The 15,489-nt window shown below is 40.8% G+C and overlaps 1 protein-coding gene across 6 annotated transcripts in view; it reads left to right on the forward strand.

The window, feature by feature from the left end:
* Window positions 1-15,489, forward strand: part of NEK11 (NIMA related kinase 11) — a 279,485-nt gene that overhangs the window by 118,398 nt on the left and 145,598 nt on the right. For all 6 annotated transcript variants that reach the window (XM_061167582.1, XM_061167584.1, XM_061167587.1 and 3 more), the window contains 2 exons: window positions 10,625-10,744; window positions 13,752-13,845. In XM_061167582.1, the coding sequence (XP_061023565.1) occupies window positions 10,625-10,744; window positions 13,752-13,845 (214 nt within the window). The remainder of the gene's footprint in view (window positions 1-10,624; window positions 10,745-13,751; window positions 13,846-15,489) is intronic.

A 15,489-nucleotide genomic window follows, 5' to 3' on the forward strand; every position in this document is an offset into this window, starting at 1 on the left:
AGAGAATGTGTGTTTCATATTTCTCTCTCCTGCGTGATTCAGAGTTCCTGTGCCATAACTTACAAGAGCCCAGAATACTAGCTTATGTCAGAATAGCCATGTGCCGCTGTGCAGCCTGTTACTGCACAACTCCAGAGGGCACCACTGAGAAGACCAAATCTATAATTTTGCTAACGGAACTGTATTTAATTTTGTGAGGACCCAGTGAGAGTGACAGTCCCTCCCAGAGCTGTGCAAGGCTGTGAAGTAAGAACGTTAGCCATTAGCAGCTTGATCTTCAAGGTCAAATTACACAAATATGCTTCTCTATCTCCCAGTCCAGTGGCTTCTCAACTGTGCTATGTTTGTCTTCCATATCCACATTCAAACTGAGGGAACTGGTCCATTCAAGGTATTCAGTCATTTTTTAATGCATGGTTTCCAGTTAAAATACCCTGTACCTTAAGAGATATATCTTTAGGCATGCTCCTATAACCTAGTTTTCTTGGGTTACTACCTATTTTTTCAAGAATGCTTGGAACTTCTCATTTTAGTTTATTAATGGGATATGTGAGAATAATAGATACCTTATTTTTAAAATAGTGGACTTACTTTAGCTATCAATTTGCACTGTAATTGAGAAACAGTTTGCCTGACTGTGCTTACAATTTTATTGTGCTCGAATCCAATTCTTTGGGTGGTCTTTCACATTATGAGATATTGATTTCAAATTGTAACTGTTATTTTCAAGATATATGACTCTGTTTTGAGGGTTCTTTTTGGTCTTACAAAGACTAAGGGCATATGTATTCCTGAAAACTGCATGGCCCCTGGAGGTTCTGGTCTGAACTATATTCCAGAAGAATGAGAACTGCCTAGCAATCATTAAAATTTCCTCATAACATTTCTTCAGGAGGGAGTTGAGTGCAAAAGGCATTCCACTATTGGGCCATAATCAAGCCAAATGTCATTAAGAATGTGGCTGCAGACCTTTCAGTACATTTAACATATGCACATTACTTTAACTGAAGAAAGAGGCTCTTGAATAATATTGGCTAACATTTCCAGAGGTAATGACCATATGCTTTGCTCTGTTATAAGCTCTTTCCCTGAATTAGCTCATTTAACCTCAAAGTGACCCCATAAAATAGGTACTATTATAATTATTATTATTTAAATGATCATAGAGAGGTTAAGTACCTTGTCTAAAGGCATATAGCATGTAGCCTAATGCAGGAGACCCTGGTTCAGTTCCTGGGTTGGGAAGATCTTCTGGAGAAGGGATAGGCTACCCACTCCAGTATTCTTGGGCTTACCTGGTGGCTCAGATGGTAAAGAATCCGCCTGCAATGCGGGAGACCTGGGTTCTATTCCCAGTTGGGAAGATCCTCTGGAGAAGGGAAATGCTCCCCACTCCAGTATTCTAGCCTGGAGAATTCCATGGACTGTATATTCCATGGGGTTGCAAAGAATCAGACATGACTGAGTGACTTTCACTTTCACTTTAAGAGCTAGAATTTGAACCCAGTGAATGTTCTTAACCACTCAATTAATCACTATGCCGTGAAAATACCTACTGGGGAGGAGGAACTTTCAAGATGGCAGAGGAGTGAGACGTGGAGATCATCTTACATATACATAAAAAATATGTCTGTATGTGGAACAACTCCTACAGAACATCTACTGAACACTGGCAAAAGACCTCTAAGCTAATTTCTGTGTAACAGGGTAAGGCAAAAGAAATCAGGGGAAAAAAAAAAAAGAGCCAGAGGGATCAGGACAGAACCTGTGCTTCAGGGAGGGACCTATAAAGGAGGAAAAGTTTTCACGCACTTGGAAACCCCCTCACAGAGGGAAATGGGGGCAGACAGAACCTCAGAGGGGAGCACAGCAACAGGTGAGCAGAAGGCAAAGCAGAGAGAATTCAGCACAGAGATCAGTGCCGACCAGCACTTCCCAGCCTGAGATGCTTGTTTGCGTGCCTGCCGTGGTGAGTTGGGGCTGGGTGCTGAGGCTCAGTCTTTGGAGTCAGGCCCCAGGAAGAGGACAGGTTTAACTGCCATGAAGACAGACTGAGGGGGCTACTACAACACAGTTGAGGGAGTCCAGGGGAAAGCCTGGGCCAGCCAGAGAGACAAGGGACTTTCTAACTCTGAACACTTGCAGATGGCAGGACACCACCTTTATAAGTACCAGAGGCAGAATGGGCCACTGCTGCAGTTCGTGACCCCAGGAGTGGGTACGAAGGCTGCTGCAGCTGCCACCAAGCCGTGAGCAGGCAGCTTACTGCCCATACCTTACTGGGAGCCTGTGCAGCCTGGCACTGCCGAGGGACCCACAAGCTGGGGCCAATTCCCCTGGGACAGCACATTGCTTGCCTCAGGCTGTAGCAAATCCCTGCAGGCCTCTGCTACCACAGACACTCCTCACCCATCCCAGTTGTGTCTGCTGTGCCTCTCCTGCTCCCCAGCCCGACTGAGCAAGTGAGCCTTGTGCAGCTGCTGCATTTGCTTCCCCGGTGGCTCAGCTGGTAAAGAATCTGCCTGCAATGCAAGAGACCTGGGTTTGACCCCTGGGTTGGGAAAATCCTCTGGAGAAGGGAACCGGCTACCCACTCCAGTATTCTGGCCTTGAGAATTCCATGGACTGTACAGTCTACGGGGTCACAAAGAGTCAGACATGCATGACTGAGCAACTTCCACTGTCTGGGCTGGGAACAGACAATGGAATGTGGCCTACAAACAGAGGTGGGGCCAAAACCAATGCTGAACACGAGGAGCTGTGTGACCGAAGAAGAGGAAGGGAATTCACTTCTGTAGCTGCAGGTGCAGCAGGTTAAATCCCGCAATTAGCTTGAGGCTGTGGATTTTGGTGGCAACTGTGGACTTTGGGCGCAATTGTCACCTTTGGAAGCAAGTACAAGCTGGAGTAAGACCAGATCCGAGTCTGAGCTGACTCCACAGTGCCAGCAGGTCCAGAGACCTTCCTAGAAATATTAGAGAACTTTCTGAGTAGACAGATTGGCTGGAGCTCACTATGTGGCAAGGACAACTGAGGCCACAGGAAAATATTCTTCTTACTACCACTCTCTCTTTTTTCTTTTTCATTTCATTCTATTGTTCTTTTTTTATTAGTTCTTTAATTTTGTTTTTACTTACTTTTTGCTTTTTTAATGCTTTAAAAAATTATTTTATTGTATTTTCCTCTGTTTCTACAGTAGTTTTTCATTTTATTGTATTTTCCCCTGTGTTTTTGGTTTTGTATTTTTGCTACTCTAGTTTTTAGTTTTTGTTTTCATTTGTATGTTTGTTTATTGGTTTGATTGCCTCTTCTTTGTTGGTCCCTCTTTTTACTCTTTCTTCTTTTTTGTGTGTGTGTGAGTTTCATTGCGTGTTCCTGTATGTTTGGTGTTGCTTTTACCATTTGTCGTGGGGTTTTGTCTGTCCATTCTTTTTGTTTGTTTGTATGTTTGCTTGATATTTATTCTATTTCTCTCTTTGTTTTTCTCTTCTGTGCTGTGTGGCTTGTGGAGTCTTTGTGCTCCAGCCAGGGTTTGAGCCTGAATTTCCAAGGTGGAAGACGGAGTCCAGAACATTGGACAACAGCAAGCTTCCGACCCCATGGAGTATTAATCAGCAAGAGCTCTCCCAAAGGTGTCCATCTCAATGCTAAGACCTGACCTCACATGAAGACCAGCAAGCTCCAGTGCCAGACAATCACACCAAATAACTAGCCAAACAAGAGCACAACACTACCTGTTAGCAGACAGGCTGCCCAAAGGCATGCTGAGCTCACAGACTCCCCAAAACATACCGCTGGACATGGCATTACCATTCAGAGAGACAAGATACAGCTCCACCTACCAGAACACAGGCACCAGTCCCCTGCCAACAGGAAGCCTTCACAAAGCACTGGTCTGACCCCACCCAATGGTGGCAGAAGTAAGAGGAACTACAGCCTTGCAGCCTGTGAAAAGAAGACTCCAAACACAGTAAATTAAACAACATTAAAAGATAGAGAAATATGCAGCAGATGAGAGAGGATGCTAAAAATGAAAAAGACCAAACAAATGAAGAGGAAATAGGCAGTCTACCTGAAAAAGAATTCAGAGTAATGATAGTAAAGATGATCCAAAATCTCAGAACTAAAATGGAGGCACAGATAAATAGAATAGAGGCCCAGATTGAGAAGACACAGGAAATGTTTAACAAGGACCTATAAGAAATAAGTAGAGTTGCTCAGTCGTGTCCGACTCTTTGCGACCCCATGGACTGTAGCCTACCAGACTCCTCAGTCCATGAAATTTTCCAGGCAAGATACTGGAGTATGTTGCCATTTCCTTATAGAGGAGAAAGAAAAATTAGGGCTCACTTGCTCAGTCAGGCTGGGGAGTAGGAGAGGTACAGCAGACACAACTGGGATGTGTGGGGAGTACCTGTAGTGGCAGAGGCCTGCGGGGATTTGCTATAGCCTGAGGCAGGTCATGTGCTCTTCCAGGGGAACTGGCCCCAGTTCGTGGGTTCCTTGGCAATGCCAGATCGCACAGGCTCCCAGGAAAGTGTGGGCAGTGACCTGACAGTCAATGATGGACACCATAATGACTGAAATAAAAATTAGGCTAGAGGGAACCAATAGCAGAATAACTGAGGCAGAATAATGGATAAGTGAACTAAAAGAATGGTGGAAATAACTGAAGCAGAGTAGAATAAAGAAAAAAGAATGAAAAGAAACGAGGACAGTCTCAGAGACCTCTGGGAAAACATTAAGTGTACCAACATTCGAATTAAGGGGTCCCAGAAGAGGAAGATTATATGAAAAGGTATGAGAAAATATTTGAGGATATCATAGTTGAAAATTTCCCTAACACGGGAAAGGAAATAGCCACCCAAGTACCAGAAGCTCAAAGAGTCCCATATAGGATAAGCCCAAAGAGCAACATTCCAAGACACATTTTAATCAAACTAACAAAAATTAAACACAAAGAAATATTAAAAACAGCAAGGGAAAGCAACAAATGGCATACAATGGAATCCCCTTAAGGGTAACAGCTGATCTTTAAGCAGAAACTCTACAGGCCAGATGGGAGTGGCAGGATATACTTAAAGTGATGAAAGGGAAAAACCTACAACCAATATTTCTCTACATAGCAAGAGTCACATCCAGATTTGATGGAGAAATCAGAAGCTTTACAGATAAGCAAAAGTTAAGAGAATTCAGCACCACCAAACCAGCTTTACAACAAATGCTAAAGGAAATTCTCTTGACAGGAAACACAAGAGAAAGAAAAGACCTACCAAGGAAAAAAAAAAACACAAACTTTGAAACAATAAAGTAAATGGTAATAGGATCATATATATCAATAATTAACCCATTTACATTGTAAATGGATTAAATGCTCCAACCAAATGACACAGACTGGCTGAATGGATATAAAAACAAGACCCCTATATATGCTGTCTACTGCTGCTGCTGTTAAGTAGATTCAGTCGTGTCCAACTCTGTATGACCCCATAAATGGCAGCCCACTAGGCTCTTCCATCCCTGGGATTCTCCAGGCAAGAGTACTGGAGCGGGTTGCCATTTCCTTCTCCAGTGCATGAAAGTGAAGTCGCTCAGTCGTGCCCAACTCTTAGCGACCCCATGGACTGCAGCCCACCAGGCTCCTCCGTCCATGGGATTTTCCAGGCAAGAGCACTGGGGTGGGTTGCCATCTACAAGAGACCAATTTCAAACCTAGGGACACATACATACTGAAAGTGAGGGGCTGGAAAAAGATATTCCACGCAAATGGAAATCAAAAGAAAGAGACAAAGAAGGACACTACATAATAATAAAGGGATCAAGAGATCAATCCAAAAAGAAATTATAACAATTATAAATATATATGCACCCAACATAGGAGCACGTCAATACATAAGGCAAATGTACTGCACATGGTAGCAGTTATAAAAGAGGAAATAATCAGTAACACAATAATAGTGGGGGACTTTAACACTCCACTGACACTAATGGACAGATTATCAAAACAGACAATTAATAAGTAAACACAAGCCTTAAATGACACATTGGACCAGTAGACCTAACTGATATCTTATAGGACATTCCATCCAAAAGCAGTAGAATATGTTTTTTTATCTGGAACTTTCTCTGGGGTAAATTATTTCTTGGGTCACAAATCGAGCCTTAGTAAATTTAAGAAAACTAATCCTATATCAGGCATTCTTTCTAACCACAGTGCTATAAGGTTACATATCAATTACAGGGAGGCGGGAAATGTAAAAAACACAAACACCTGGAGGCTAAACAGTACACTTCTAAATAACCAAGAGGTCACTGAAGAAATCAAAGAGGAAATTTTGAAAATACCTAGAAACAAATGACAATGAGAACAGAACAACTGAAAACCTATGGAACACAGTAAAAGCAGTGCTAAGAGGGAGATCTGTAGCAATACAAGCCTACATCGGAAAATAAGAAAAACATCAAATAAACAACCCGGCCTTAACCTAAAGCAACAAGAAAAAGAAGAACAAAAAACCCCCAAATTTAGTAGAGGGAAGGAAATCATAAAGATCAGAGGAGACATACTAAGGGCAGGGAAAGATAGAGGGCAGGAGGAGAAGGGGGCATCTTGGACTCAATGGACATGATTTGAGCAAACTCTGGGAGACAGTGAAGGACAGGGAATCCTGGCATGCTGCAGTCCATGGGGTCACAGAGTCAGACACAACTGAGTGAACAACAACAACAAGAGCAGAAAGAAATGAAGAAAATAATAGCAAAGATCAGTAAAACTAAGAGCTGTTTCATTCCATAGATAAACAAAATTGACAAACCATTAGCCAGACTCACCAGTAAAAAAAAGGGAGAAGACTCAAATCAATAAAAGGAGAAGTGAAAAAGAGTTTACAACGGAAAACACAGAAACACAAAGGATCTTAAGAGCCTACTATGAGCAACTATATGTCAACAAAATGGACAACCTGGAAGAAATGGACAAATTCTGAGAGAAGTATAACCTTCCAAGACTGAACCAGGAAGAAATAGAAAATATGAACAGACCAATCATAAGCACTGAAATTGAAACTCTGGTTTAAAAAAAAAATCTTCTGACAAGCAAATTTCCTGGGACAGATGGCATGAAGGCAAATTTTATCAAATGTCTAGAGAAGAGCTAACACATATCCTGCTCAAACTCTTTCAAAAAAACTGCAGAGGGAGGAAAACTCTGAAACTCATTCTCCAAGGCCACCATCACCCTGATACCAAAATCAGACTTAGACGTCACAAGAATCACAGGCCAAAATCTCTGATGAACATAGATGCAAAATCCTCAGCCAAGTTCTAGCAAACAGAATCCAACAACACTTTAAAAGTATTCATACATCATGATCAAGTGGGGTTTATCTCAGAGATGCAAGGATTCTTCAATACACACAAATGAATCAATGTGATACACCATATTAACAAATTGAAAGATAAAAACCATATGATCATCTCAATAGATGCAGAGAAAGCTTTAGACAAAATTCAACACACCTTAATGATTAAAAAAAAAAAAAACTCTCCAGAAAATTTGCATAGAAGGAACTTACCTCAGCATTATAAGGGCCATATACATCAAACCCACAGCAAACATTATTCTCAATGGTGAAAAATTGAAAGCCTTTCCTCTAGATCAGGAAACAGACATGAATGCCCATGCTCATCACTGTTATTCAATATAGTTTTGGAAGTCCTAGCCACAGCAATCAGAGAAGAAAAAGAAATAAAAGGAATCTAGATTGGAAAAGAAGAAATAAAACTCTCACTGTTTGCAGATGACATGATGCTATACATAGAAAATCCTAAAGATGCCACCAGAAAATTACTAGCACTAGTCAGTGAATTTAGTGAAGTTTCAGGGTACAAAATTAATACAAAGAAATCCCTTGAATTCAAATAAAATGCCTAGGAATAAGCCTAACTATAGAGACAAAAGACCTGTTTGCAGAAAACTATAAGACACGGATGAACAAAATCAATGATGACACAAAGGAGAGGTATACTATGTTCTTGGATTGGAAGATTCAATATTGTGAAAACAACTATACTTTTCCCAAAACAATCTACAGATTCAATGCAATTTCTATCAAATTACCAAGGGCATTATCCACAGATCTAGAAGAAAAAATGTTATAGTTTGTATGGGAACAGAAAAGACTCCAAATATTCAAAGAAATTCTTGAGAAAGAAAAATGGAGTTGGAGGAATCAACCTTCCTGACTTCAGACTATACTGCAAAGCCACAATCATCAGTACAGTATGGTACTGGCACAAAACCAGAAATAAAAAACAATGGAACAAAATAGAAATCACAGAGATAAACCCTCACACATATGGACACATTATCCTTGACAAAGAAGGCAAGAATATATAATGGAGAAAAGACAGCCTCTTCAAAAAATGGTGCTGGGAAAACTGGATAGCTATACATAAATTAGAACACTTCCTAACACCATACACAAAAATAAACTCAAAATGGATTAAAGACTTAAATGTAAGCCCAGAAACTATAAAGCTCTTAGAAGAAAACATAGGCTCTTAGAAGAAACCATAGTGTCGAAACACTCTTTGACATAAATTGCAGCAAGATCTCTCATTCACCTCCTTGAGTAATGAAAATAAAAACAAAAATAAGCAAGTGGAACCTAATTAAACTTAAAAGCTTTTGCATGGCAAAGGAAACAATAAACAAGATGAAAAGACAACCCTCAGAAGGGGAGAAAGTAATTGCAAATGAAACACCTGACAATTAATTTCCAAAATACATAAGTAGTTCATACAGCTCAAAATCAGAAAAACGATGCAATCAAAAAATGAGTAGAAGACCTAAACAGATTTTTTCCAAAAAAGACATAAAGATGGCCAATAAAGACATGAAAAGATGTTCAACATCACTCATTATTAGAGAAATGCAAATCAAAATCACAGTGAAGTATCACCTCACACCAACCAGAATGGCCATCATCAAAAAATCTACAAACAACAAATGCTGGAGAGTTTGTGGAGAAAAGGGAACCCTCTTACACTGTTGGAAGGAATGTAAATTGCTACAGCCATTATGGAGAACAGTGTGAAGGTTCTTTAAAATAAAATAAAAATAAAAAACTAGGAATAAATCTACCATATGACACAGCAACCCCACTACTGAGCATGTACCCTGAGAAAACCACAATTCAAAAAGATACATGTACCACAATGTTCATTGAAGCCCTATTTATAATAGCCAGTACATGGAAGCAAGTTAGATGTCTACTGGCAGATGAATGGATGAGAAAGATGTGGTACATATATATATTTCTCAGCCATAAGAAGAAGGAATTTGAGTCCGCTCTAGTGAGGTGGATGAATCTAGAACTTGTTATATAGAGTGAAGTAAGTCAGAAAGAGAAAAACAGTATTGTATATTAACACATATATATGGAATCTGGAAAAATTGTATTGATGAACCTATTTTCAGGGAAGGAGAGGAGACACAAACAGAGAGAATGGAGTTGTGGACACAGCAAGGGAAAGAGAGGGTGGAACGAATTAAGAAGGTCACATTGACATATATACAACTCTATTGTGTAAAATAAATAGCCAGTGGGAAGCTGCCACTATATAACATAAGATGCCCAGTCTAGCACTCTGTGATTACCTAGAGGGGTGGGATAGGGGGAGGGGAGGGAGGCTTATGAGGGAGGAGATATATACATATATATATATATATATATAAAATTATGACTGATTTGCATTGCTGTATGGCAGAAACCAACACAACATTGTAAAGCAGTTTTCTTCCAATTAAAAAATAAATAAAATATTAAAAAATATCTACTGTGTGAAGCCTAGAAGACAGAGCATATCCAATAACATTTAGCTATTATAGTACTGGGGCTTCCCAGGTGGCTCAGTGGTAAAGAATTTGCCTGCCAATGCAGAAGCTGCAGGAGACACAGGTATGATCCCTGGATTGGGAAGATCTCCTGGAGGAGGAAATGGCAACCCACTCCAGTATTTTTGCCTGGAAAATCCCATGGACAGAGGAGCCTGGCAGGCTACAGTCCATGGGGTTGCAAAGAGTTGAATGCAACTGAGCATGCACATTATAATAGCATTTTGGGATACTTTTATGTGTCAGGCACTACATATACATTATCTCATATAATACTCATGATAGCCCATCCTTTATAGATGAGAAAACTGAGGTTCAGAGAGGTTCAGTAACTTGCTGAAGGATGCAGAACTAATAAATGGGAGAGATGGGATTCCAACCCTGTCTAATTCTAAATTTGTGTCCTATCCACATCGTTATTTACTCCTTAATAGTCAAGATCCTAATTTATCTTACACTATGAAAATCAGTCATAGGCAGTGAAATGAGCAGAAATTTGCAAAGTACATAATTTGCTTTTGAACAGAAATCTAATTTAAAAACTATTGCCAATTAACCACAGTCCTGCTTGGCTAATTACCTACCCAGAGTTTATTAGTTTTTGCTTGGCAAGTCTTGAGCTCTTTTTCCCTTCTCAGTAGTGTAATGATACTTCTGTAAAATACTTGTTTAATTTTTCTGAGCATGTTTGGGATGGGTTGCATGTGGGAATCTTTATTCTTATAGGCAAAAAAAGATTCACCTGCAGACCCTACGAGCACTGTCTGAGGTGCAGAAGATGACACCAAGAGAGAGGATGCGGGTGAGGAAGGTCCAGGCAGCTGATGAGGAGGCCAGGAAGCTGAAGTAAGTGACCTTCCCTTAGTGAAAGCTGCCTCTCAGGGCTCTAAAAGAATGTGCTAAAGAAAAGCAGAAACCACAAGAGAAAATTAAAATGTACATTCTTATATATTTATCAATTTTTTCTTTCACTCATTCGCTCAAAATATGGTGATTAGATGTCAGACACTATTAATATCAGGCTTTCAGTCTTATGTGAAAAGAACGATTGACTATTAGGGAGGTTATTAGGAATGAAAATACAGCAACAACCTCTAGACAAAGCCTCGTTTTTGCTGATACCTTCTTTACATAGCCCTGTGAGGTGGCCTCACCATTCTGTCCATACTCTCCAGGTGTTTGCTAAACCCCCTCTGCCTGGAGTCCTGGCTGCTCTGTAGGGAGAAGAATGTGTCCGCAGGGAACTGTTGTCTGTAGAGATGAGACTGAAGATTGATGCTGAAGCTCCAATACTTTGGCCACCTGATGCGAAGAACTTACTCCTTGGAAAAGACCCTGATGCTGGAAAAGATTGAAGGCAGGAGGAGAAGGGGGTGACAGAGGATGAGATGGTTGGATGGCATCACTGACTCAATGGACATGAGTTTGAGGAGGCTCCAGGAGTTGGTGATGGACAGGGAGGCCTGGCGTGCTGCAGTCCATGGGGTCACAAAACGTCAGACATGACTGAGGGACTGAACTGAACTGAACTGAGAGAGAAGACTGGAAGCAGCTCTGTTCTGTGAAGTGAAGCCCTTCGCAGTCTGGGGGCAGTGCTGCTTGTATGAGATCACTAGTGTTCAGAGTTTACACATGAAAGGGTGCTTCCAAAGAATCCCAAACTCCCAATTTCTCAAAGACTGATTTTTCAGCTGGTAAGTGACCCAATTGATTTTTGTTCTTTCTTCCTCTGCCATTTTCTTTTTTTTGGTAGCTTAGAAGCCCCAACCAAGAACTAGAGAGACAAAAAGGCCTGAAAATAAAATCTGCCCATTTTATGACTTTGTTAATATATCTGACCTCTTAATGAGGGGAAAAGAGGAAAGTGAAAAAGCTGACTTAAAACTCAACATTAAAGAAACAATATCATGACATCTGGTCCAATCAACTCATGGCAAATAGATGGGAAAAAGTGGAAGCAGTGACAGATTTTATTTTCTTGGGTTTCAAAATCACTACATATGGTGACTGCAGCCATGAAATTCAAAGAAGTTTGTTCCTTGGAAGGAAAGCTATAACAAACTTAGAATATTAAAAAGCAGAGACATCAGTTTGTTGCCAAAGGTCCATATAGTCAAAGCAATGGTTTTTCTAGTAATCATGTACGGGTGTGAGAGTTGGACCATAACGAAGGCTGAACACTGAAGAACTGAGGCTTTTGCATTGTGGTGCTGGAAAAGACTCTTCAGAGTCCCTTTGACAGCAAGGAGACCAAACTAGTCAATCCTAAAGGAAATCAACCCTGAATATTCATTGGAAAGACTTATGCTGAAGCTGAAGCTCCAGTACTTTGGCCACCTGAAGCAAAGAGCTGACTCTGATGTTGGGAAAGATTGAAGGCAGAAAGAGAAGATGGCAGCAGATGGCAGATGAGATGGTTAGATCACATCACTGACTCAGCAGACGTGAATTTGAGCAAACTCTGGGAGACAGTAAGGACAAGGGAGCCTGGCATACTTCAGTCTGGAAGGAGTCAGACATGACTTACTAACAGAACAACAGCAACAACATTGTATCTGAAAAATGATTCAAGATGTCCTTGTACTTAAAGTGTCTATCCTGATGAACCATGTAAAACCCGAGAGACCACTTCCTCTTATCAAATGTTTTCTTTAATAAATATGGGAAAAGATTTCTGTCACAGTGCTTCATGGGCAGTAGTGTGCTGATGAAGCCTCTGGGCCTGTGGGGGCCAGAGGAGTAGCTACTATTAATAATTTGTTTGCTGATTCTATGGTGTAAATGTTCCAACAATGCCCCTTCAAGGTACCAAGGTGATATTATTCAGTGTTCAGCTGGAAGATATGAACAATCCAGTATACCACTAAGTGTGGATTTGGTTGAGCAAATGTATTCATGAATATTGTTTGAACAGTTACATCAACTCATAGCCCCAGATCTAACACCTCAGGAATGCAGATATTTCCAGGGTACCATGGTTTGTGTCGTTGGTTGAGGGTGAAAGGAAAATTAAATCTCTGACAGTAAAAGATTAAAAAAGAAATTAATAACTTGCACATTAGAAATTATTTCTCAGGTTAAAACTTCTTTAATATGCAAAGAAGTCATTGATCTTCCTCGTGACATTTTATATTTTTGTTATTAAAGTCAATAGTTTGTTAAATAAAGTTTGTTCTTGATTTTATGAATGAATTACATCAGCGTTGTTTTGATTATTGTTTCTAGGATTCAAGAAAGGATGGTTGTTAGCTAGAAAATGACTTCATTGTCATGAGGGTTATAATGTACTCCCCCACTTTAAAGACCAGAAAATTCGATGACAGAGATATTCAGTGATTTTTCAAGAAATCTAAGTATAAATTAGGGCACAAGTAATCACAAGAACTCAAATCTTTCCTCCAGTTTAACAACAGGTCTAGTAAATTCAATTCCTGTTGTAGAGGAAACTGGAAATGTCCAAGAAAAATTCCTCTTCACAGTGGCTCTCATATTCCTTTCCATAAATTCTTTGAAATGTGGATCTATTTTCCATGTCTATGGCTTTGTTACCTAGTTATTGGTATGTGTTGGGCTCTCAGTCGGGCATCTGAGACACACCCCTGTCAGCACAGGCCAGAGCGCACAGGGCTGGCACTCCCTGCTGCGCTGAGTCCTGGGGGAACGAGGAGCTGGCCTCCTGCATGCTTCAGAGGAGAACCCACGAGGCTGCGCCACGCTCATCCGTGAGAGAGAGACCGCAGGCTGGCTGCCCAACACCCTAGTCTGCCAGTTGAAACAGGGATCACATTTACTTATGAAACATAGATGTCGTCTTAGCAAATTGCAGGTCTTTGCCTATGTTCACTTTATGCAGAAAGCTTGTGGAAGAAAAATATGAAGAAAACAACAAACGGATGCAGGAACTGAGATCTCGGAACTTCCAGCGGCAGACTGTGGATGTGCTCCACGTGAGTGCGCTTCTGTTTTAAATTTTACAAAAGACCTTTCCTTGCCTCGGGTTCTTCAGATTCATAGGGCCAATTGGGTAGGAAAAGGGACAAGGTAGGGAAAAAAAAAACATCCAGACCAACTTTGCCCAATTCCAGGCTGGACTGAGATTTGTTTAGAGTGCTAACTGTAGGCCAAAAGCTAGAGACAACACTATTTCAGAGCAGCTGTCCTAAGTGCCTGCTGTTTCAGGGTGACTTCATCAGGTTGGAATGAACAGCTGAGTTAAAGGTATGACTGTAGAACAGATATGTGTCTATCTAATTTTGAATTTCAGCCATGCTTTACTTCTCTAGTCCATTGTTCTTTTTGTCTTATTTTTCGTTCTTTCCCTCTTTATTTTCTGTCTCCCATCCATATCATCATACACTGTGTTACTAACTCCTTTGGCGAATTACCCTAGATATCCAATAATAAATAAAGTTGCAGACTCACAGGAAATGCACCCCAGATTCATGTCCTCTGCATCCCAAGCACCTGAATAGCAAATACCATTTCCTAATGGTTAAACATACCTTCATTGACCTTGATGTGGGCTTTGATACTTAAGTAGTTTTTCTTCAGGGTTGTATTTGGATAATGGACATCAACACCAACCTTGCAGCTCTTTTGGTAAAAGCAACTTGAGAAGGAGTCATTTTTTGGGAGAAGTTCACTGTTTCAAATTCTGGTTATTTGTTCGTTGGTGACTCCTGCATCTGAGGGAGAGTCTTTCCTTTAGCAGGAAGGGCCAGGCCCCCTGAAGTTGTGGGGGTGATCCCTAGGCCTGCAGACACTCTTTCTACTACTGTAGCTCAGTCAGCAGAGGGCTCGGAATCTGGGGTGTGCAGGAGCCCCGACTGGAGCTCACTTGTAGGCAAAGCGGAGCCTGGGAACATTGTTTTCTGCTGCTCTCTGGCTGAGGAGTCACCTTTCTCGATGACTTAGTGGTTGTGAGTACTCTCGAGTTCTGAAAACCCAAAGCTAGGGCAGGTGGGGGCCCAGCCTTCTCTGACCTTAGGAGTCTCTATCATTTGAACCCTCAGCAGACAACATGGGGGTGCTGGTGCTGCTCTATCCCAACCCCGGTTCTCAGGGAAGCTGGCCTCAGAGATGTGGGGGTTGGGAGAGTTTTTTTTTTTTTTTTTTCCTGGAATGCTCAGAGTCCCCTGCTTCTAAAGGATTTTACCCCCAGAGACTGGAAATTGAGAAGTACAGATATGGTAATATTTTGTATTATAAAGCCTAAATAACTTTATTCTAACCATATTGAAGTTAGCATATGGTAAATAAAAACATAGTTTCAAGCATAATCTTACATTTTAGTGTTTGATAACTTCTTAACTTCTTTACTTTTCTTCATGGGCCTTCAAAATCATCATTTTTGTGTTGTTTTTAATTTCTGATATGATTATTACCAGTGCAAAGCAACTGTACTATATGAGGTCCTATTCATCCTACAAAAATCAGGGCCCTTGGAGGATCCTAAAGTCACTTAAGATTTTATTAACTCTGTATTACCCTACATGGGATTCCAGATCTTGGCTCAGTTCAGATAAGGAACGTGAGGATTTCACAGATTTTATGGAGTCCCAACTCATAACCTCCACAGTGTCTGCCAAGTT

The sequence above is a fragment of the Dama dama genome, chromosome 19, assembly GCF_033118175.1.
Source record: "Dama dama isolate Ldn47 chromosome 19, ASM3311817v1, whole genome shotgun sequence".
Taxonomy (NCBI): Eukaryota; Metazoa; Chordata; class Mammalia; order Artiodactyla; family Cervidae; genus Dama; species Dama dama.